This window comes from Xiphophorus maculatus, chromosome 21, assembly GCF_002775205.1.
Source record: "Xiphophorus maculatus strain JP 163 A chromosome 21, X_maculatus-5.0-male, whole genome shotgun sequence".
Taxonomy (NCBI): Eukaryota; Metazoa; Chordata; class Actinopteri; order Cyprinodontiformes; family Poeciliidae; genus Xiphophorus; species Xiphophorus maculatus.
Genome location: NC_036463.1, coordinates 25,859,610 through 25,882,894, shown reverse-complemented (window position 1 = coordinate 25,882,894; position 23,285 = coordinate 25,859,610). Strand labels below are relative to the sequence as shown.

The 23,285-nt window shown below is 40.1% G+C and overlaps 3 protein-coding genes across 5 annotated transcripts; 1 reads left to right on the top strand and 2 right to left on the bottom strand.

The window, feature by feature from the left end:
- Nucleotides 1-1,171: 1,171 nt before the first annotated feature.
- On the top strand, nucleotides 1,172-4,591 carry sat1 (spermidine/spermine N1-acetyltransferase 1). The gene is made up of 6 exons (XM_005812699.2): nucleotides 1,172-1,415; nucleotides 2,651-2,702; nucleotides 2,785-2,865; nucleotides 3,801-3,902; nucleotides 3,987-4,027; nucleotides 4,164-4,591. The coding sequence occupies exons 1-6, from the start codon at nucleotides 1,353-1,355 to the stop codon at nucleotides 4,338-4,340; spliced, it is 516 nt and encodes a 171-aa protein (XP_005812756.1). The 5' UTR covers nucleotides 1,172-1,352; the 3' UTR covers nucleotides 4,341-4,591.
- Nucleotides 4,592-6,657: 2,066 nt separating this feature from the next.
- Nucleotides 6,658-12,006, bottom strand: apoo (apolipoprotein O). 2 transcript variants are annotated; one of them, XM_005812700.2, is made up of 9 exons: nucleotides 11,911-12,006; nucleotides 11,463-11,573; nucleotides 11,183-11,305; nucleotides 10,518-10,550; nucleotides 9,990-10,041; nucleotides 9,070-9,165; nucleotides 8,895-8,986; nucleotides 7,325-7,414; nucleotides 6,658-7,163 (listed from the first exon to the last, which is right to left on the bottom strand). In XM_005812700.2, exons 1-9 carry the CDS (start codon nucleotides 11,932-11,934, stop codon nucleotides 7,116-7,118), a joined length of 669 nt encoding a protein of 222 aa, XP_005812757.1. In that variant the 5' UTR covers nucleotides 11,935-12,006; the 3' UTR covers nucleotides 6,658-7,115. The 2 variants fall into 2 exon arrangements, with proteins under 2 accessions (XP_005812757.1, XP_023181989.1); XM_023326221.1 differs by having other exon boundaries at nucleotides 9,990-10,044; nucleotides 11,911-12,005.
- Nucleotides 12,007-12,761: 755 nt separating this feature from the next.
- klhl15 (kelch like family member 15) lies at nucleotides 12,762-23,101 on the bottom strand. Of its 2 annotated transcripts, none has more exons than XM_023326198.1 (9): nucleotides 22,842-23,101; nucleotides 21,840-21,927; nucleotides 20,629-20,767; nucleotides 19,580-19,768; nucleotides 19,279-19,503; nucleotides 18,389-18,550; nucleotides 18,111-18,320; nucleotides 17,390-17,580; nucleotides 12,762-16,961 (listed from the first exon to the last, which is right to left on the bottom strand). In XM_023326198.1, the coding sequence occupies exons 1-9, from the start codon at nucleotides 22,900-22,902 to the stop codon at nucleotides 16,208-16,210; spliced, it is 2,019 nt and encodes a 672-aa protein (XP_023181966.1). In that variant the 5' UTR covers nucleotides 22,903-23,101; the 3' UTR covers nucleotides 12,762-16,207. The 2 variants fall into 2 exon arrangements, with proteins under 2 accessions (XP_023181966.1, XP_023181967.1); XM_023326199.1 differs by lacking the exon at nucleotides 22,842-23,101 and adding an exon at nucleotides 20,916-21,024.
- Nucleotides 23,102-23,285: the final 184 nt, after the last annotated feature.

The window sequence follows — 23,285 nt, the reverse complement described above, 5'->3', positions numbered from 1 at the left end:
CTGTGTTTACATACAACCTGCAGAGGTTTTACCATTTCAACTAATATTCCTGCAGCTATTTGAACAGTTACATATTAATTTGAATCGAAAAATAAAATGCCATTTTTAACTTGCCCTGACTACACAGTCTGTTGTTTTATATAACAATATGCATATTCCATTTACCTTTAACTTGATGCTGCACTTGATTTTCCCACCGTGGGACAAAAATGGATATTTATATTTCTAAATAACATAGTTGTAAATAACACAGAGGAAACTCATTGTGAACTAAACAGGTTTCTGAACTTTAAATGATTTCAGTATCAATTATATTCAATAAATTAGAATCTGTGTCCTGATGAGTCTCATTTGTCGGATTAAAATGACCTTTTGAAAATAATAACCTTTAAGCAGGTGTGAAAAGTAAGTATTAAAAGTATGAAACAAACTTTTCATACTTTTAGTATGTTAGTTATTTTTATAATATTCTGACTCGGTACTGGGATCTTCTCTTATTTGGGAACAAATATCAAAAAAGGCCTTTAGAAGGGATCCAGTTCAGATCTATCGTAACCAGCTCATATTGGTTTGATCCACCAGTTGTCTTTGTGACCTTCAAGAGTTTCAACTGATTCAAAAAGATTTAGAGTAACAATCAGTGAAAGATACTATCAAAAGAGTTACAGAAAACACCAACATCTGGTTACATTTTCACTTCTAACCGTCTATTGTATTCATTAATTATCAAAACCCTTGCTGTGTGACCTGGGTGTATAGTTACAGTCCAACCCTCATGGTTACCCTTATGGGAGGGAAGGAAATGTTCTCTTCTTACCAGAGGGCCACTTCATTACAGTTTAATAACATTTGGAGACACTAAAAACATAGTTTTCAAGCTATGTATTCATTTTTGTAGTAAATAAATTTGAATAATTCGATGTAGATACGCTTTAAACTTATTTTAAATGTTTTAATTGAAAAATAAATCATGTTTAAAGTTTTTTTTGTTAAAGAATCAAAACAAAAATCCAATGTTCAGCCCCTTTCTATGCTGATTGGACGAACAGAACTCTGAATCCAGAGAGGTGGTCGCTGATTCGTCAGAAATCTTACAAGCTTGTCAGTTGACCAATAGGAGTCGAGCGCGAGCCGAGTATAAAGTACCCAGCGTAAACAAAGGAAGAGCAGTTGACCGACAGCGACCCAGTGAGGGGCCACCGAGAGCTGGATGAGCTTACGCCGACGAACAGGTCCTGACCAGAGGCTGACTGTGGGGGAAAAGCCACTGCGAAGCGAATGAAGAAACACCTGATCTTCCACTTCACATACAGAGGTCTTCTAACGAAAGGAAAAAAGAGTAAAAGAAGAAAATGGAGTATAAATTACGAAAAGCCGAGCCCAAAGACGTGTCCGATATATTACGACTGGTGAAGGTAGGAGATAAACAGACGTTTGAATGTTTTTGAAGGTGAAAAATAAAACTGACGTCGGTTGGTGGAGGATGACGTAGAATGAGGTCAGGTCCCCGAGACTCATAACAGTTCTGACTTCCGGTTCTCCAAATATGGTAATTCTGTCTGTCGCCGAGCTTATGTTCTTACCAGGCTGACCCTGAGTCCCAGCTGTTAACTGCTGACCTGACATAAATAACAAATCCGACTTCATATCACAGCCATGTCTGCAAAATATGAGAACTTTACAATCTAATTTCACTACGTTTTAAATAAAACAACGGAACATAACGAGCTCTGAGGAGTTTTAAAGGTGCAGACAGACATATGGATATTAATAAACTTACTAGATGTGATTATAGAGGATGTGAGCTGTGGAACTGCAGTTGTGTGGTGAGAAATCCAGAAAGTAAATTCAATAGATGTAGCAACACATCAGAAACCACAAAGGATAAACAGAGATAAAAGTACTTTTGATAAATGTAGGAAAATAAAACATAAAACTTGTTTAATGTAGTTAAACGATATCAAAGAATGAGATTTTAGTGTGTTTAAAAACATTGCAGAAATAAAAAATAAAATGTAAGGTTAGAATATTTGTGATGAAATGTAAAATAATGAACTCTGGTTCGGTTCCAATGTGTATGTGAACGGCAAACAAACCAAAAACTGGCGGTGGACTGGAGCGCAGGGCATTCTGGGTAAATTCAACTAAAACAAACATGCTAGGCTAGTGCTAGCGGGAGAAATGACTCATGATTTTTTACCAAAGATTAAAGAGGAATTCTCCAAATGCTAAAATATGACGCCACTTCATTTTCTGTTAACATTTTGTGAAGAAGAAATTGTCTTCAGAGGTTTTTTTGGTCGTTTCCTTCCGTGGTTCTTGGTGCAGCGCCCCCACAGGCCAGCAGGAGTACATGTTTTTCAACTATTTGTTTGGTATGACTCATTTTCAGCAGCTGGAAATGCAACAAATGTTGTAGCTTTGTTCCCCAATCAGAGTCAGTCTGACTAGAAGTGTGAGAACTCCCTCGAAGATTTACTGTAAACAAAGAAACCAGTTTAACTAAAATGCTTCTAGTAACAATCATTGAGTCAGTGTGACAAATCTAATCTCTGGTGGTTTAAACCTGATTGTGAAACGCTGCTACCAGTCACTCTGCATTAGCATTCAGTGCTAATGTTACCCAACTAAAACTGTCCTGTCATTTCAGGAACTTGCAAAATATGAAGAGATGGAGAGCCAGGTCACGCTGACGGAAAAGGGTGAGAGGCTCCTTCTCGTTTAGTCTGGATGTTTCACCGCTGCTCTTCTTCATGGTTTGATTAAAATGTTTCTTCCTTCCAGATCTCCTTGAGGATGGGTTCGGTGAAACGCCGTTTTACCACTGCGTCATCGCTGAAACTCCAGGAGAGAACAGCAGCGACGGTACGAACCAGTGGAGAGAAACCAGTCACACTATACTGGTTTTATGTTCCTGATGAGCTGCTCCAGTTACCCACCACCTGGGTTCATCCGTCAGGCGTCAGCAGCTCTGCTTCCTGTTTACGTCCGGTAGTTATGGCTGCCAGAGAGCAGAGCAGAGCTGCAGGTGTTCAGCCTTGGACGTGAAACAATCTGCATTAAAAACTCAACAGTAACAGCAAAAAAATGAAATGAGAGGCGGGATGTTTCCACATAAAACACAGGAGAAAGGGGTCAAAGGTCAACCACCTCAGAATGAGATAGAAAAACATTTCCACCTGCACAGCGGGCGTACGACCGCTCATCAGGGGAGGTGGTGTGGAAAACTCATCTAAAATACAGAAATAAAGCCGTGTTTTTCTATCGTCAACAGATCTAATCTAAACCAAACTGTTGTCATGGGAACCAAAAACAGAGTGGAAAAAGATGAGGGCCACAAATACAGATATATTTTTGTATTTTAATTAAAAAAAGCTTTTTTTTTAATAAAACAAAACCTGCCAACACGTCCGAAATGTTGACTGAATCCGACTGTTTAGATTTTTCTTGCGTGTTTATTCTCTGTAAGACAAACAGGAAGTGGATCGCTGTTTCTCTGAAAACTTTATGCTTTTATTCAGCAGTTTTCCGACTGGATGCACCAAAATCTGCTGTTGAGTGAAAAAAATATTATTGGATGTTTTTCTGATTTTACAATAAATCATGAAATAAAAGGTTGATAAAGTGAAGATTTCTCTCAGATTATTTTCTTATTGTAGACACAAAAACTTGAGCTGGAAAAACAACGTTGTTTTTTTATTGTGGTCAGGGGCCGCAAAAAAATCACGGAGGGCCACAAACAGCCCCCAGGCCACACTTTGGACACCCTCACAAAAACTAAACGGCCCTTTTCTCTGCAGAGCCGAACGTGGTGGGCTTTGCCATGTACTACTTCACCTATGACCCCTGGGTGGGCAAGCAGCTGTACCTGGAGGAGTTTTATGTGATGGACAAGTGCAGAGGTAAGAAAACCGCCGAGGAGAATCAGTTTCTGTTCCTCTGCTTCCCCAAATAAAACATTTTAAACTTCTTCTCTTTCCGTTCAGGGCTCGGTATCGGTTCTGGAATCCTGCGGCACCTCAGTGACGTAAGGAAACACGAAACCAGCTTCTAGTTTCTTTAATCAGCCTCCAGATTGTTCCCAAAATGTCACTGATGATAAATATTTTACACATGGAGCCAGTGGAGGTAATTAAAATGTTTTTTTTAATCATGCCGTCCAGCTGGCCATGAAGACTCGCTGCACCGGCATGATGTTCGTGGTGGCGGAGAACAACGAGCCGTCGGTCCAGTTCTACAAGCGGCGCGGCGCCGAGGATCTGTCCCAGGAGGAGGGCTGGAGGCTCTTCAGGTTCGACAAGGACAGCCTGGTCAAGATGGCGACTCCGGCCGAGGAGTGACCGCAGAACCGCAACCGAAGAGGAGGAAACCCGAGACCGCGAACCGTCCCGTCGGCTCGGCTTTGCTCTCCGCTCAAACCAGAGCTCGTTTTTACAAGTTCAGCTTCTAAATAGGGAAATTTATCAACGTTGTGATTCTGAGTGTACTTTACTTTATTTGGTCTACAAATATGTTATTCTGTTTAATATTAACCAGCATTTCTGTACTTCTTAGTTTAGAATCAATAAACAAGCAGTGATGACTCAACAAAGTCTCTTTAGTTACTCTGGAAAAACCCACAAAAGTTAAAAAAGAAGAATTTATATCCAGAAAAAGATTTAGACAAATAATACTTTTAAAATAATTAATAAAGAAAATAAAGGTTCTAATTATTGTGAAAAATTAGAAACAGTAAAACATATTTTTAGAATGTAATGAGTATGTTCATGAAAGAGGTGCTAATTAGAAATTTAGATAGGAATAAAAGTAAATTAGATATAAGGAAACAGTTCAGATCATCTGGGGATGAAGGTTTTAGTGTTTTTAGTATAAAAACTGGTGTTTTGGGGAGATTCTGATCCAAACTCCAATCTGCAAGGTGAAGGTAATGCATCTAAATCCTGTTTGCCAACCACCATAAAAAAAAAGAAGAAGAAGCCAGTAAGGATCAGGGGGATAAACAGGAGGAAGGAGAAAATTAAAAATAGAATAAGAACCGGTCAGTTTTTTGAATGGCGCTCTTAAGATGGGGAAACATTTTACTGGTTTATGTAATTGGTGTGAAACTAGAAACGATGGAACATGTTTTTATTAGCTGTAGGAAATAATCAGATTATTGAATATGGAAATAGGTTTTAATAGGGAATTGAAATTTGAGAACGTGGTTGCTCAGTTAAATAGTAATGAATGAAAAGAGAAGATATTTAGTTTTTTTTTAAATACTGGGCTCTTTAGGATTTGAGGAATAAATATTAGGATCCACCAGATGGCAGTAGTGCAACAATAACGGGTTCAAGTTGCCGTTAAAATCTAAATACGACCTAAAGTCTGATTATAAAACGCTACTATAAACTGCTAATTTGTGGTTTAGCTCAACAAGCTAATATACTTTTAAAACATTGCAGATCTAAAACTTAAACATATATTCAATATAAAAAGCACAAGTGAAGAGTAGCTAAACTTGCTAACACTTTACAATTAGCTTAGCAAGAAATGTTACAAAATATGATCCATCTTTAGAGTAATAATTAAAATCCAAATGATTAAACGTTAAATTAAATAACTGAATAGGAAAAAAAAATTACATCGTTTCATATCGGCTAAATCGTTGTTAGCCGATATGAAGATGCTAACATTAGCATCAGTTTGTTTAACTGGGCTGGTGCTAGTTATGTCCTAATATTTATTTTTACTGATGCTGTAATTGTGATGTAATCCTCCTTTCATTTAGTGAAGGGCATCTAAAACATGGTTAGCTACCGTTAGCATTAGGAGGAAACTGCCTGTGGATTAGCTGAGACGGTTTGGTTAGAAAACCAACAACAATCATCACTAAGTAGGTCACTTTTTTCTTCTTTTAGTTTCTCTAAATCTGTGATTGAGGGGCATCGCGTGGCGCCCTGGTTTTAGTGGCGCCCACATACAGACATCAACGCCTCCGTCCCGAGGCAACTGGATTCTCTGTTGGATTACTGCCAACTAAAACTAAAACACCAAAAAAGTTCAGAATAAAAAAAGAAAATCTAGAGAAGCAGGGCTATAATTTGGTTAAACAAGTTTAAAATGACCAAACTACTAAAAACAAGTTTAAAATGAAGTAACTATTCAAATGTTGTCAATAAATACAAAACAAAGGAAATTTAAACACGATAATTATAAATGTTGTAGGTATTTGCACCTTACCAGGATTCTGTATTCATTTTAGTTGAACGCTGAAACCCAAACAAACTGAACAGAACATGAAAACTGGGTTCACTGGTCAGATTCTAAAAGGTTTACAAAAACTGAAAAGATCAGAAAACTTGTTCAAAATCACAAAATATGTTTTATTATCATTAAATAACATATTTAATGACATTTAGTGAGAACATGTAGCCATGCATAAACATCTATTTAATAACATTTACGGTGGATAAACACGCAGAAAGCATCATGATAAGTATTTTAATCAACTAACGTTGAGCTGCACATATAACTCATTTTCTAATGATTTCATTTCATCCATCCATTTTCTAACACCTTGTCCCTGGTGGGGTCAGGAGGAGCTGCTGCCTCTCCAGCTAACGTTCCAGGCGAGAGGCGGGGTCACCTGGACAGGTCGCCAGTCTGTCGCCGGGCAACACAGAGACAGACAGGACACACAACCACACACACACACACACTTATTTTTTGATTCATAATATAAATGTATTTAGCTGTAAATGTTTAGTAAAACAACAGGAGTGAGACGGCAGTGAGGTGTGCTGCAGAAAAACAGAGAAGTTGTTTGGTTTGGACAGAACCAGTGAGGAAGCAAAGAGCTGCAGATGATTCCCAGTTATCAGGAAGAGCAGACGCTCCAGGGAACTGAGAGTTGATGTTAGCGTCGGGTTGAAGCCGCGGCGGCGCCGGGGGTTTACGGACGCCATGTTACTCAGACCACAGGAGAGAGATAACGATGAAGAGCAGAGGAGGAAGAACCGTTTCCAAGAAGCAAATTTCAACCACAGTGACAGAAACTGCTTCCTGGAAAAGGCCGGCGTCCTTCAGAGCGCCGGTTTGGTTCGTGTGATCGGGTTCCTGCGACCTGCAGCTGATCAGCTGTTTCTGCTCTCTGGTTCTTCTGACTTCCCGGGTTTCACCGCCTCAAACACAAACAGATCAATATTAATTATCATCAAACCGTAAAAATCTTTTTCCACATGTAAAATTATTCTGAAACTAAAGGATTAACAGTGAAACACGTCAGAGTGAGGTTAGGCGGAGGCAACAGAAGTTACAATCATGCTACTTTTCCCAGACTGACCTTTTTCTTGCTAAACGGGGGATCTTTCCACAGAGTTTCCATGGTAACACGGCCCTGCCGAGTCCAGGTCAGCACCTGGTCTCGACTCCACTGGTGAAAATGGAAAATAAATGACAATAAAATTCAGAATCAAGTAATTTAGCTATGATAACAAATAATCCAGAAAAAAATGTCCATCATTTGTGACCAAACTTTTTCCCTACAAGAACCAAAATGGTCACATTGAAAGGACTAAAGGGGAGAAATAGAATAAAATAATAATAATATTAATGATAAACAGTGGTGGGCACTGCTAGCTAAAATCTTAGCTGCACTAAACCTGAAGCACTAATAATAAACATTAATTCTGCTAACATTAAGAGCTATACCAACATGGTATTTAGTGGAAGCTAATGCTAAAGAGCTATACCAACATGGTATTTAGTGGAAGCTAATGCTAAAGAGCTAAATTCCACCATGGTGGTATCATCATGTGTCACGAGGAAAATGTGAAAAAACTTCCTAAACAGTCTGAATGTTGTTTTTTCATGGATTTGTTTGTTTAGTGCCGCTGGTTGTTTGTTCATTTAAGTCAAAGAAAACTAATAATTTGAATTTACTTGAATAAAGTTTCACATCATCAATCAAACCATCTGGGATTTTTCTGGTTTTCTTCCAGTCGGTCAGATTCCTGCATCATTTCCAGGTTCTGTTGAGGCTCCGGTCCAGACGGGTCGGCGTGTTTCTCACACCAAGCTAAAAGGAAACTCTGGGACCAAAACACACCGACCCGCAGTGGAAACTTTATTCACAGCCCCAGTTTCCTCCAGGAAACACAAACCGTTTCTGGAGGAAACGAGTCCAGACGGCCTGGAAAGTTTTCACCCAAATTAAACCGAAGCCAGGAAATAAATCAGATATTAAAAGTTCAATAACATGAAGAGAAACAGAACCGGGCGGCTGCTTCCTGAGGTCATCATCAGAGAAAATATTTTTATCTGCCATTAAAAATCCAGCAGGAAGGTCATGAAACTGGGAACCAGTGAATCTCCTGGAGTTTGGTAAAGAGATGCAGAAATGAAAGAAAAAGTTTAGAAATAATTTGATGTCAAAATGAGGTTTAAAGGTCAAATGGACGCCATCTTTGTTCAGGCTGAAATGATCCCAGAATGCAACATCAGAACAAGAACTGGTCCAAATTAACAGATGGAAAAAATATGGATGAATGTCTGAAAGTAACCTGAATGTATCAGAAACAAATACTAATAAATAATCAATAAAAACGTCATGGCGACCAACAAACTGGAAAAGTCCAATTCCTTTAAAAAACACAAACCAGATCAAATGGTCCAAAACCAGTCAGAACCATCCAGAACCAAGCTGACAGACCAATTAACATCCAACTCAGACATGACCCAGGCCCGGTTTAATACCAGAGGGTCCAACTGGCTTAACTGGGTCAGAACCAGAACCAGGTCCTGTTCTTTAGCCTTCAGAGAAACCCAAAGTCAGAGGAGGCAAAACAAATTATCTAAAACCTGAAAGCAAATCTGAACCAGAACCAGAACCAGTTCTGGGTCGGCATGCTCACCTTGGCCAGGGCGGCGGCCTGCTGGGGGTAAAACATGGAGGCGCTGAGCGCCATGAGGCCCGCAGGAAACGCCAACCGCTTCAGCCTGGAGCCTGGAGGAGCAAAACATGTCAGACCGACCCGGTCCAGTTCAACCCGACCCGGTCCGGTCTGATGTCCGGAACACAGACGGTACCTCTGGCCAGGTAGAGTCCCAGGAAGCCGGAGAAACCGATGGCGGCGGCGCTGGGGTAGAGGTCCGGAGGCGGGTCGCTGAGGAACCGGTACGTTTCTGAGGGAACCAGAACCAGAACCAGGATCACAATCAGAACCAGAACCAGGAACCAGGAACCAGAACCAGGAACATGACAGAACTGAGGAGCTTTTCAGTACCAGAACCAACAAACAACCGGGCCGAAACTGAGCTTAAAGGTTCATGTTATAAAAAAAGTATAAATATTTCACATATTTTTAAAATTAAATTTCTACTACAATTAATTTGAGTTTTTCTTTTTTTTATTTATTTTTACATTTATTTTGCATTTCTGAATACAGTTTTAATCTTTTAATTCTTATTATTTTGTTGTATTTATTTTGTCACAATTTTTTTTTAATTAAGATTTTATGTATATTTTGTTTATGTTTATTAATTATTGGTTTGAATATGCATCAAATTCTTTTGTTTTGTTTGATTTAAAGTTTATTTATAAATTTTATTTATTTTTGTATTTTATTCTCTCTTTTTTCTGGATTATTATTTTACTTTTAAATCTTTTAAAAATCAACCTGAATCCCAAATATTATTCTGTAAATTAACACTACTGGAATATTCATCATTTTATTTATTTTAAAAGGTAATAATGACATTTTTATTAATTTTTTTATGTTTTTATTTTTTTTTAATCACCATTTCAGTTCAAAACAAAGTTGAAAAAGTTAAACTTGTTTCTTCTAAATAAAACTTTGCTTCATGATAAAGTTTCTGCACAAATATCTTATTTTTTAAATATCTTTTTAACGTTAATAAGCTGCTCTGTCAGCTGTTTATAAATATGTCAGAAATAAACAGAAATATTCTGCAGCGTCAGTTTGTGGCAGCCATCTTGTTCTGCTCACCTCTGACGGTCGATAACGATGCGTTCACTGTCGGCTCCGCCGTTCTGTACACCTGCTGGGATACAAACACCAAGAAAAAATGTATTTGATTTTAACAACACGTTTATTCTTTTATAAATTTACATTATAACATCAGAATTTACAATAATAATAATTCACATAAACTGTTAAAAACTAACCGTCCATCAAACAAAGGTTGTTAAAACAGAGAAAAACTGATTCACTGAAAAAATTAACCATCAAAGTGAACATTATGTCAACTTCTTGATGTAAAAAAATTATTTAATGATAATCAAAAGTATTTAAGGAAAAAAAGAAGCAAAACCAGTAAAATTTGTAAAGAGGAAAATAGTTTTTCACATCTCTGCTTCTGTTCTCATCTAAACAATTAATTATGTTATAAAAGTGAGTTACACTGAAGACGTTACCAGTCTATATATATTTACAAAAATATCACTAAAACATTTAAATAAACTTACATTTTCTTTGTCTAAGCGTTAAATGAATTAGTGATTAGTCTGATTTTACCTCAGCTTTCTCCACTGCCAGCTGGACATTTTGCTGCAAAAACAAAACAATAAAAACTCGTTAAATTCTGTATTAAAGGCTAATTATTAAACTAATACAACAGGAAGTGAAACTGCATGATGGGAAAATAACAGCCGAGTTAATCTGGGTTTATGACGACATTCAGATGAACAGAAATAAATCAGAAAATGAACTGCTTCCTGCAGGAGATCTGAATGAATCAAAATCAAACGTTTATTGAAGGCCTGTCACCAAAACTAATTATTCTGGACGATAAATTGTTCCAGAAATTACTGCAATAAACGGTAATGCTGTTACTTTTGAAAAAATTTCAACTAATACAATAATATAAATATAATAATAATATTATATTAATGCAAATATTCCCACTGAAAGACAAAAAACCATTTGTCACTGAAACTGGAAAACATTTTAAATATACAAACAACCAAAACAGCCTTAATTAAAATGGATTATGAATTCTCAGTAACCAAATAATCAAACACAAATTTCTGTTTCATTCGGATTTTATGTGATGCACAGAAAGCCGTGAATAAAGGTTTAGTGGAAGGAAAACCTGTTTCTACCTTCCCTTCTGCTAGCGTGTAGCTGCTCAAGAACAACATCCCCACAGCATGCTGCTGCCACCACCGTGCCTCACCCACCTGACAGCTGTCGGTGTACGGCGTGGCCCATTCCCTCATCGACGCCACGCTCTGCTCCAGCTGGCCCGCCTCCGGCTCCAGCGGCGCCGCCGTCGACTCGGGTCTGGTGTACAGAGACGGCAACTGGAGCAACCAACAAAAACAGACTATGTTTAGATTTATGGTTTCCTTGGTAACTAATGTCTGATTTAAACAACTATCTAGTTGTTTAGTGTTTGTAGAACAAATCTGAGTTGAAAAAAACTCAAAACAACCCAAACCCAGTTGCTGATGACGTCACCTCGTCGATGCTCAGAGCGGCCTGGGAGTTCTTCTTCTTCCCCTCGCTGGCAGCCAGAACCGAGCCGCTCATCAGGGCCGTTAACCCGGGAGCCGCGGCGAACAGCGACGCCTGGCGGAAAAACAGCGGCACGACAGCAACACGCAGAGATGAGTCCGAGCAACCCAAACAGTTTTTATTTAAGAAAAAATACATATAACCATTCAAGCATAAAACACAACGACGAGAATAAGAGAGAAGTTAAAATGTCAAACGCTCGTTTTTTTATATTGGCCTGTTTGGACCGAAGAGTTAGCGAAAGTAGCTAGCAACATGCTAAAGACCGACACGGACAAAACCTACGCATAGCTTCATTAAACCCTCAAATAACAATACAAAACTGCGAAATACAGATTATTGATACGGATTACAGCTGGAAAACATGTAGAATAATGTTGAGCATAGTTACCAGTCTGAGAGAAGTCATTCTCATTCAGATGACATTCGCTTTACTACGGCAAGCCGCAGGAAGAGAACTCTGCGCATGCGCGTTGATGGAAACTAGAATCGACTGAGAAAACAAGATGTTTTCTCATTTATGTGTTAAATTAGTTTACTGTGAACTGTAAATAAAATGCTTAATGAGTTCTTAGTTGTATTTATTAACATTTTTTCATTTTAAATTGAAAATCTACTGAAACTAATCTGGCATCTTTTTAAAAATCAAACTGAACCCCAAAAATGATTCAGTAAATCAACACTAATGGAAAATTCATCATTTTATTCCTTTGAAAGAGAAAAAAAATCAAATTCTTTATTTTTTAATATAAAATGTTACACATTTAAAAAAGGAAAAATGAACAATACATTTGAAAAATATTTTTAACCAAATATTTATTTTATTTAAAAAAAGTTATTTTCTTTTTCTATTTAAATAAAATATTTAGATAAATAAAATAAAATATTTTTCATAAATATATAATCAAATGTTTTTATTAAATATCTAATAAAATTTTAAACATCAGTTTTTAATAAAAATATATTTACTGTATATATATCTAAGTTGTAATTAATGCCACAGCTAGCAAAAAAGAAGTTAAAAGAAAAGTTATTTGTTTTGTATTTTTTTTAATATAAAAATAGAAATTAACTGCATTGATGGATTATGAGTAGCTACAGATATTCCAATAAGATGCTATAAGTTTCTTGATTATGTGCAAATTTGTCCACAATGAATTTAATGAAAAAAAGTTTGTTTTTTGAAATAAATTATAAACAAATGACAGGAAAACCAAATAAAAACTCAGCAGCAGCTGGAGGTTGACCAGTATGAACATTTATTTCTGGAAAGGTTACAAATCGTTTCCAAAGAGTTTCTACTCAGAGTAAGATATGTTATTCAGATTTTTCTCTCTTTTCCCCATACAGTCGTTTAAGCAATGAAAGTTTATTTTTTTAGCGTCCTCTGATCTGTTTTCCTACGGACAGATGGGAAAATGGCGGACTAAAGGATGCTGCGTGTTCCTCAGGTGGGGACGGCTGAACTTTATTGGTTACAAGTTTCTTCTTCAAACAGCAACGTTGGAGCGGAGCGGCGATTAACGGCGACCCGGAGGAAATGTAAAGGGATGACGCAATAATAAATGCTCCAGGATGACCATTTGAAATGAATGTTTGCCTTCAAGTTCCTGATATATTTATAATTCACATCAAGACAGACTTCAGGAAGTAAATCTGTTCTGACTTTACTGATTCATCAATAACAGAAAAATAAATAAAACGGAGAAACTCACATGCTGCTGCAGGGTGGAGATGAAAAACGACAGAAACACTGAAGAACCGGGCTGTGAATGAAATTCCGATCATAAAAACATTCCTAATACTGTTACTGCATAGCTCAGTGAAAAGCACTACCTCATAAATTAAATAAATACGCAGCAGAAAGACGTGACGGCATCATTATTTGCTCTAGCCCTTTTCACAGTTAGCTCAAAACAAAATAAAACAGGCTGGTCGTCAGCTCAGCTACGTGGCCTGGAGGATGAAATGTGCGAGCTTTAATCTAAGACAACGGCGGGATTAGATCTGCCAGAAAACGATTAAATTATCTGTCTGAAATGAAAACAGTCTGTTTTTTGTTGAAACGAAGGCTGGTAATCATTTAGCCGAGGTAAATTACCAATGGACCTCAAACAAGAACATCTCAGAATAACAGCTGAAATATCTGGCAAAGAAATAAAAAAATCCTCCAACTGAACTTCAAACATTTTTTCTTCTTCTTCGTCTATTTTGGCACAAAAAACCAACATATTTGACCAAATGAGTGAGCAGCTGTGTCCAAAATGGAAAGAAGAAAACAAGAATGGAAGAAGATAAACTAAATTAAGGAGGGAGCTAATATCAAGCTAGCTAGTTTTAGCTAGCCAATGCTAAAGCTAAGTGATTTCACCGTAATCCAAGTTGGTTTTCTGTAAATAACAGTTTAAATTTGATTATAATAAATAATTCTACACCTAAAGTGGAGTAACAACAGTTTATTATTTTTGAATGTTTATACGATTAAACTGTTAAACATTTTATATCTATTAACTTGTAATTTATCAACATGGGAAAAAAAAACAAACCAATTGGATATTTGAAGGTTTCAGGCTGAATCAAGTGAAAGCTAGCAGCTAACATAGCTAGTTTAAGCTAACGCTAACTTTAACATGATATGCTAACATTATCCAAAACTGTAAATGAGATTCAATTAGGTAAAAAGAAGTATTGTTTCGATATGTCACATAATTACATAAGAAAGCAGAATATTTATTAATGATGAAGTTTGAATGTTTCTGTTCATTTTAATTACTTTTACTGTGATAAAATACTGTGATTTAACTACACTAATTTTATCAATGTTTTTGTAAATAATGAAAACACAACATTCTATTTTGAGAAAAAACTGTGATGGAATAAAATTTGTTGGCCAAATAAAGTTAACTGTGGCTCACCTAAACTAGAGCTGAGTCTATTTGGTGTAAATATGTTATATATTTATTTTTAAGTCATCCTACATAATTACATATTAATAAATAAGTTAGTGTTTGTATACCAAATGAAGTGAATGCTAACTGTTAGCTGTAGCTAATTACACCTAGGTTAGCTATAGTTAGCATTAGCTGAAGGTAGGTTTATCTGCTCATGTTTGGTCTTCTATAACTTACACACTGAATGAAAATATTATTTTCATTCTGTCACACATAGCAAAGCAGTTAAAGCAGTTTATGGTGGAAACACATTTTAAAGCTAACTTTACAATTTTTTTCTTTTTTTTGCAATTTTGTGATTCAATTGCATACTATTTTCAAATTTATTGTATATATTTTTAAGTGGTTATTAAACTAAAAACTAACCTAGACAGTTTAAAGCTAGCTGCTAAGATAGCTGTAGCGACATCATGACCTGAAGCTAACTTTAGCACTTTGGATCCCTGTTTGTTTCAAATAACTGAAGATATTGAGGTTAAACTTACCTGGAATTATTTTTTCAGTTAGTTACAGTTTATTTAGTTACATAAGAAGTCAAGTAAATTTTTTAGTTTTTTTGTCAAATCAAACTAAATCTAGCTATGAAGTTAGCTGGAGCTAGCGTAACCAAAGCTAATTTTACCGCCAATTTTGTGCTGATATCTATAACTTACATTTAATACAATATTATAAATACTGGTGCCAGTTTGGATATTTTAAGCACATTTTGGTTTTCAGTATTTAATTTTGCATATTTTAATAAAGCAAATGCAAAACAAATAAAGCAACTAAGACCAGCTGATGTTTTTGGCAGACAGCAGATTATAAAACTTTTATCGTAGAAGTTTTGTTACTATGGAAACGTTTTAACACGCAAATAAATTCAGGTCAGCTCCTGAATTTATTTCCAAGCTTCTGTATGTTTCAACACATGATCAATATTTAAGTAGCAGCAGTAATACATGGATGATAATCTCTACTAATTACTGCTGTCACAGATTCCATCCCCAGATTAAAATGTTTTTATTCCCATCAACAATCAGGTGGAAAATAAACATCCAAATGTTCTTGAATGAGGTCCAGATTTGTTGAAATGCCCCCAAAAAGCCCTGATTTGGGTCAAACCGGGTCAGTTTCTCTCCTCCAGAGCAGGAAACTATTTACACTCACATTGAGAACCGATAAAGTGCAGGAATGTAAACGAAACCAAACGGCAGCAGCGCAGCTCCTAAATCTAACGCCGCGGTTTCCTCTCGGTGCGGCGGCGGCGGGGAGCAGAGGGACGCGGCGTGGGATGAACGTGTTTGCGGCTCGGTGGGAAACTGGGACTGAAAACTGGAACGCACTGGAAGCCAAACCGGAACCAGATGAGTCCGAAACCACCGAGTTCATCTACGCTACCGAGTATAGTGTCATGTTGAATATCTGATTCGTTTAGTTGGGTTTAAAGTATTTCAGCTAAGCTATGCGTCAAAGGTGTTCAGGAGAAACCAGAACCAGAACCAGACCCGGGCTCTGATGCTTCCAGTGCGTTTCTGGTCGCTCCAGTTCAAACGTAAGTGAATGAAACCTTTTTGTTTTCTGACATCATTTTTTCCTTTAATTTTCTGAGAAAGGGTAACTGTGAAAACGCCCGAGCCGCCCGGCGCCTCACCTGTCGGTAAGCGCTGGTCGCCGGGTCGACCCGCCCGGAGACGCCTGGTTCCCGCGCAGCGGCGCCAGGCGGACAGTCCGTCGGTACAAAACGTGAAGCGGACCTCAGCTGCAGCGCCGGACGTGCTCCAGCACGTACTCTGGGAAGTGCAGGCTGCACACCTGCAGGCCGTCCAGTTTGCAAGGCATCCTGGGATACTCGTCCTCCTTCCACTTGTTCTCGTCCGGGTCAAAGGTGAGGATGGAGTCACTGTAGTGGCCGTTGTAGCACAGGCCGCCCAGCACCATGATCTGCCGGTCCAGCACCGCCACGCCGTGGCCGCTGCGGCCGATGGGCATGGAGGCCAGGATGGTCCACTCGTCCGTTTCCGGGTCGTACACCTCGGTGGACGGGCAGCCCTGCGACTCGAAGGAGGCCCGCAGGATCACGCACACGCCGCCGAACACGTACAGCTTCCCGTTGTGGGAGATCATCTTGTGGAAGCAGCGAGCGTAGTTCATTTTGGACTTGTTCTCCCAGCAGCTGGCGTGGGTTCCGGGCAGCAGCGGGCCGCGGGCCGAGCGCGTCCTGTGGGAGTCCGACCCGCCCGACCCGCCTCCGCTGCCGCTGGCCTCCCGGCCCGGGTCGAACACACACACCTGCTTGGAGGTGGAGGAGGACGTGATGCCGCCGGTGATGTAGAGCTTCCCGTTCAGGACGGTTCCCTCGTGGCCGTACTTGTTGACAGGATACGGATCCACAAACTCCCAGCGGTCCTCCGTGATGTCATAGCGCTCCGTGGAGTAGAAGGTCTCGTCTCGGGTTCGGCCCGCCACGGCGTAGATGAACTTCCCGATGACTCCCACCGCGAACTCTGACCTACAAAACCAGCAAAACAAACAATCAATAATTTACCAGAACTAAACCAGCTAGTGGTTCTGTTAGCTACTGATTATTCTGACGATTAATCGTCTATTCTATTGATTATTGATTATTCCGACAACATCTTTAAAGGCAAATGCAGAAGGTATATATTTGGCTTCGTTACTGCTCTGAGTCTGTTCTTTCAGAAAATGGCCTTTTCGCGAATCTTTATGCTCCAGTTAACGATTAATCGATTACTAAATAGGTTGACGATTATTCCAACAAATTGATTAACTCCTATTAATCCGATTAATCGTTACGGAAATAATAAAATTTACAAAATAAAGTTCCTCAGATTGGATGGGGAACCTAAGCTAAGGCCGAATTGTTTGCTTTCAGAGCAAAGGTCAAAGTTCATAGAAAGGCGCTCTGAGCGGTCTGACCTGGGAACAGACATGTCCGCCATGCGCAGCCACGAGTTCTGCCGTGGGTCGTAGCGATAAACCTTGGAGGAGGCGTGAAACTCGCCGTCGGGCCCCAGCTCCTCTCCGCCCAGCAGGAAGGCAAAGTTGTTGACGATGGCCAAGCAGTCGGGTCGGAGCGGCACCTGAGGGCCCTCCAGCTCCCACCACACCTGAGACACAGCGCAGACAGCGGTTAGCGCCACCAAGCTGACAGGAGGACACACTGCTGGGTCCAACAAAGTCTTTAAAAATAAAACTAACATGAATCCAACACTGAACAAACTGATAAAAGGAGGAAAAAATAAGAAATTAATACATTCAGTGAGCAAAAATCTGTTATGTAAAATCCTCTGAATTTATGGAAAATAAGATTTTTATGGCAGCGACATTAATAGGTCATCACTTTTGGGTTCAAACTTAATAAAACTGTATTCATTTTAGTGAATGCACAATAATAAAGCATGTTTATGTATCACTAAGCCTAGTTTATTGTAAAACACTCCAGACAGAATAAAGGATAGAAGAGTACAAACAAAATGAACAAATTATCGAACCAACCATGGAGCAAATGGCCTGACAATAAACAGAACAAACAATAATGAGGTTCAGACCTCATCATTATTCAATGAGGTATGAACATCGAATAATCAATAGATACTTTGGTGAAAGTCATTGACCCAAACAGACGGCGGTGCGTCACCTTTGGCCGCTGCAGCAGCAGGATCTTGCTGTTCACCATGCTGTGGCCGATCATCCCCCTGAACACGGCGGTCTGCGGCCGGACGGAGCGAATGCGGTTGGAACGCGTCTCCAACAGCGGCTGCTGGTTGACGTCGTGGAAATATCCGAGCGCCTGGTCAACTTCCTGCCTCAGCTGCCTGGAGTACCGGTAGAACTCCGACGTTTTCACCTGAGGAAACAGGAACCTCAGCATGGACGCCTCCGATGAGCCCCCACTGCGCGCGGCGTGTCGCTCACCTTCTCAAAGATGTCCGCCGGCGTCATGAGACAGAAGCGGATGGACTGCACGATGGTGTCGGTGTGCCTCCAGCGCCGCCGGTCGTGTCTCAGCCACGCCTGGACGGCTTCGTACAGCTCGATCTCCGGGTAGCGGCTCAGAGCGTCGCTGTTCAGGTAGGCCTGCGCCCAAAACGCAACCAGGAGAAAAAACATCAGAGAAAGAAAAACGATTCCCAGACATGAACCCAAACTGCATCGAGCTCCAGAACCCGTCTGCAAACCCAGACACAAATACAAAACATACAAAGAAACAGCATAAATAAAAAACACTTTTTAGATTAAAACAATTTATGGGATTTAAGTTTTTTTTCTTATTATTTTTGCATAATAATACAATTTCTCATCTAATTTTCTGGCGCCCCACAGCGCCCCCTGGCGGCGCCAACGTTAAAACGCACTGCAATACACAATCCTAGGAATCATGAATTCATTTATTAAAATGCTCAAAAATGTATTCAAATATTAACATTTTAAATAATTTTTTATATTTTTTTATTTAAAAAAGCCAGGCTGCTAAGCTAACCAAAAGTCATTTAAATCAGGGAATTTAATGCATCATAATCCTATTTTTGATGGAATCTGATACAGAATGAACCTATTAATTTTTTGTTTGACTCCCTTTTCCTCTCATCAGTCTCATAATTTAAACAAAATGAATAGAAAAAATTCTTTCGATTCAAATTGTCACCATAAAAATCCATCTCTATACTCTGTGACGCCGACAGATTCATTCCGTCTTGCAGAAAGTTTTATAAGCTAAAAACTGTTTATATGTTACAGTCGCCTCAAATCAATAATTCAGATCCCGAACGCGGATCGGTGAGAACATTTAAGATCTTCTGTCGGACCTGGAGTCTCTCCAGACTGAGGTAGGACAGGAAGTCGGCTCGGCTCATCAGAGGGACGAAGTTGTCGAGGAGAAAGTTGTCGAGTTGCTCCTGGACGCCCTCCACGCCGACGCTGAAGTCCTCCAGGAGGCGCATGACCTCGGCGCAGTTCTCCAGGCAGATCTTAGCCAGCAGGAAGGAGCAGCAGAACTCCACCGCCTCCGTCAGCTGGACGTACATGGCCGCCTGCAGCGACACAAACACGTTTTTAAGCTCAAAGTTAAAGTTTCAGCTTCAGGAGTCGCCGGAGAGGCAGGGATACCTGCAGGATCTCCTGCACGGTGGGCATGCTGAGCTCCAGAGAGCCGTAGTACATGAAGCGCAGGATGTGGCCGAAGCCGGCGGCCGTCAGCCCCTTCATGTGGATCTTATCCTGGTCCCGCTCCCGCATGTCGGCCGTGAACATAACCCGGAAGTAGTCGCTCTGCGTGGCCAGCAGCGCCTTGTGAGCCTGTGGGCGGAGCCAGCACACCTTAGTTACCGTCCTAGCAACACCGGATCAGCGGCTACAGCTGGCAGAGACTGATTATTCTGACGATTAATCAATTATTCAATGGTTGATTATTCTATCAACTATAACAATCAATTTCTCTGACCAGGAATAAACTATACTGACAATTAACTCCTCTGATGATCAATCAATTATTTACAATTAATCGATTGTTCTGTCAATTATTATGATGATTAAATGACTGATTAATCAATGCTTCTGATGATTGATTATTCTACAACATATTTACAGACAGTCTGGGTTTTTCTTAAACTTAAATGCAACATTTACATACTTTTGTACCGTTTAGTCTGAATTACTGCTCTGACTGTGTTGTTCTTTCAGCAAATTGCATGTTTTTACAGTTTATATAGTCCAGTTAACTTTTAATTGATTACTAAAATATTTGATAATTATTTCAGTTATCGATTAATCACTATTCCAGATGTCAAAATTAACATTTGATTTCAAGAACAAATCTGTTTTAAGGATAAAATTCACTTTTCTTTTCAATAATACCTGAATCTGGACCCGTCTCATTTTGTTTATGGTAATTAAAGCTAACTGTGCTAATTGCTGCTTAAAATATCAACTTTCTGATCATTTTTATCTTAGTTTTTAAACATTTTCCTGCTTTACAGCCAATTCTCTATTACACACACAGTGTGACATCACCCCTGCTGCTAATATCAACAATAAATGCGCAGGAAGTTCACAAAGAGTGGAAAATGTTGTTAGTTGCAGCTGGTGCAGAGAAATCTCTAATATTTATCTGAATTGATCCAGTCGGTTGGACTGATGAGCATTTTGATGGGCGCTACCTGGAAGTGGTGCTCCTCTATCAGCAGCGTGACGTCCAGCAGCAGACGCTCCTCATACAGAGCACGGAAACCCGACGACACGCTCCCATCATGCACCTGGGACAGGTACACCTCCACATCTCCCCCCGACATAACACACCTGAGGAGAACGGAGGAACAGAGGAGTCGGAAAACAAACATGGAGTCAGGCTAGTTAGTGTGAGCGCTGCATCAGGCAGAGGCGGGAAAACGCAGTGAAAGGAAGAGCTTCAGCAAGCACACGGAAACACACACAAACACACACTCACCTCTGATTGGCCACGGGCATGTCAGAGGGGGCTGTCCGAGCCAATCAGAGGACAGTGCCCCTTGTGTCCAGTAGATGCTAACAAACTCCCTTTAGTGAGCGCCAATCACCTGAACAACAGAGCCAGAACAGGTTAAAGGTCACCGGGTCACAGAGCGGCTGAACACGTCAAGTTTAACGTCAAGAAATAGAAAAAGAAAGAAGGTGAAACTGGGCTCACAGTAGAAAGTGTCACCTTAAAACTGGACCAGTTTGTTTCATCCATACATGTTTATTGTTTCATTAATAATTGAAATAAAAACAGATTCTTGGCTGTCAGCTGCTGGTCAAAGAGCGACACGCGATGCAACAAACTGAGCTCAGAAATGTCAACAACTAGTCAGTTAATAAAGGTTTAATTCAAACTATGTTGGAGCGTTTGTGTCGGCCATGTTGGTCATGTCAGGACCTCAGGTGAGCTCAGCAGCCTGTGGGAGAGAAGCAACCTGCCTGCAGCACATGTTGCAGAATTAGCAACTGAGCTCAGCAGGTGGCGCTGTGGAGTCAACAGGAAACCCGACAGTCATAGAAACTAAACTATGTCTTTGTTTTCTCACTTTTAAGTTTTTCTTTACATTTTTTCAGAATAAACATGTTAAAATAAGCCAAACCTTCTACATCCATTTTCTCTACTTATGCAATAGAATATCAGTTTAATGTGGTTTCCATGACAACAGAAATCACAAAAATTAACTTCAAGTGCTTTAAGAAAAATGTCATTATTACTTTGGAAACAGGTTTTTGTTCACATCCCAAAACAAAGGAAATGACAGAAAATCAGAGAGATGGTAGAGAGGATGAGCTGTTTGGGTTCAGAGGGTGTGTGTGTGTGTGTGTGTGTGTGTGTGTGTGTGTGTGTGTGTGTGTGTGTGTAGCCGGGTCGTACCTTTTGGAGCCCGGCCGAACGATCGCAGGCTGTGACGGCTGAGCGCTACGAGGCCGCTCGCATTTCCTGTGTTTATGTTTCCCCGGTTCTGACAGAAAGGGACAGAAACAGGAAGTCAGGATGCATTCACTTACAAACAACCAAAATCTGTGTTGATCTTTATCGTTTGTTTCTAATACAAGAAATGTTTAACTTTGCGTTTGTCTTGAGCGAGAGTAAGGACAAACCAATTGTTGCCATTAAATCTGTGCATTTCTTTGTTCATATTCCTCATAGAAAATATTCTTGGTTCAGAGTTTCTGTCTCTGAACCTGACACATTGCTGCTAAAAAAGAAAATCAGTTTTCTTCTTTCCTGTAGAAAATGTTCTTGTCTGAGTACTCATGTCTTTAACAACATTATCTAAATGGAGCTTAATTTGTGTACTCATCAGTTTCCTATAGAAAGTACTCCTGACTCAATCATGTTGTATTCCACTGTGTTTTTGTCTTTTTGAGTGGAGCTGCTACTGTTATTGATTAGCTTTGTCTACTCTGGGCTGGTTTCTGAAAGGTTTTCTTTCCTTTAGAAAGTACTCCTGGCTCAGTGGTTCTGAAACCAGGCTAACCCCTGACCCACAGTGGCTCCTGGATGTTGGGGGGCAGGCTAACACCTGACCCACAGTGGCTCCTGGATGTTGGGGGCCAGACTAACACCTGACGCTGGATGTTTGGGTTAGCCTACAGGATGACGGACCGGAGCTACATATCCAGCCCGGCTCAGGGTTACAGACACCCGGGTGTTTTCATTCCTCCAGCGAGCTGCAGCTTTGCTTCATGCCGAGACCAGAGCTCCAAAACAAAGACTCCACACAGCGGGTCACCTCGACTCTCACAGCCGCCGACAGAGGCTCGTTTTTAGCATTTTGTTTTGGAGGAAGACGGTTTAAAGCGCCAGTCTGAGGCTCAGTCCTGATCGCGGGGGACGGGCTTTAGCTTAGCGGCTAAGATCCAGCCGTCTCACCTCGGCGGTGCGAATCCCCACAACCCCTCTTCGACCAGGCAGCTCTGGCTCCGTCGGACATGAAGTTGGGGGTTCAGCTCCGGGATCAGGAGAGAGGCGGGCAGCGGTGAACTGCCGGATCCCGACGGTAATCCATCTGCCGGACGAAAGGACCCCCCGACACGGCTCTGAATTAGACGGCTCCAGAACCACGGCAGCCCACAGGATTTACGGACACCATCTTCTGCACCGGCGTCATTTCCCTTCTGGGCGGAACTGAAGGGCGGCGAGCGGAGCGCCGAAGATCGTGTGTGTAAGAAGATGGATCACTACAAATGGAGAGGAAAAACTATTCCCGACCCACTCAGTAAGTTAGAATAGCATTAAAACGTGTATTAATTTCAGTAAGTGAAACACTTTATGTAGATTAGTTATTTACAGACTGATGTTTTCAAGAGTTGCTTT

Bases quoted from the DNA above. Each gene is read 5' to 3' on its own strand.
- sat1 (XM_005812699.2), top strand. From the start codon at position 1,353: ATGGAGTATAAATTACGAAAAGCCGAGCCCAAAGACGTGTCCGATATA. The intron at 1,416-2,650 runs GTAGGAGATAAA...CTGTCATTTCAG, and splicing joins ATATATTACGACTGGTGAAG to GAACTTGCAAAATATGAAGA. The intron at 3,903-3,986 runs GTAAGAAAACCG...CTTTCCGTTCAG, and splicing joins TGTGATGGACAAGTGCAGAG to GGCTCGGTATCGGTTCTGGA.
- apoo (XM_023326221.1), bottom strand. From the start codon at position 11,934: ATGAGAATGACTTCTCTCAGACTG. The intron at 11,306-11,462 runs GTGACGTCATCA...TGGTTGCTCCAG, and splicing joins CCGCTCTGAGCATCGACGAG to TTGCCGTCTCTGTACACCAG. The intron at 8,987-9,069 runs GTACCGTCTGTG...TTGCTCCTCCAG, and splicing joins GGGACTCTACCTGGCCAGAG to GCTCCAGGCTGAAGCGGTTG.
- klhl15 (XM_023326198.1), bottom strand. From the start codon at position 22,902: ATGTCCGACGGAGCCAGAGCTGCCTGGTCGAAGAGGGGTTGTGGGGAT. The intron at 19,504-19,579 runs GTATCCCTGCCT...GTGTCGCTGCAG, and splicing joins CCGTGCAGGAGATCCTGCAG to GCGGCCATGTACGTCCAGCT. The intron at 18,551-19,278 runs GTCCGACAGAAG...TTTTGGGCGCAG, and splicing joins TCAGTCTGGAGAGACTCCAG to GCCTACCTGAACAGCGACGC.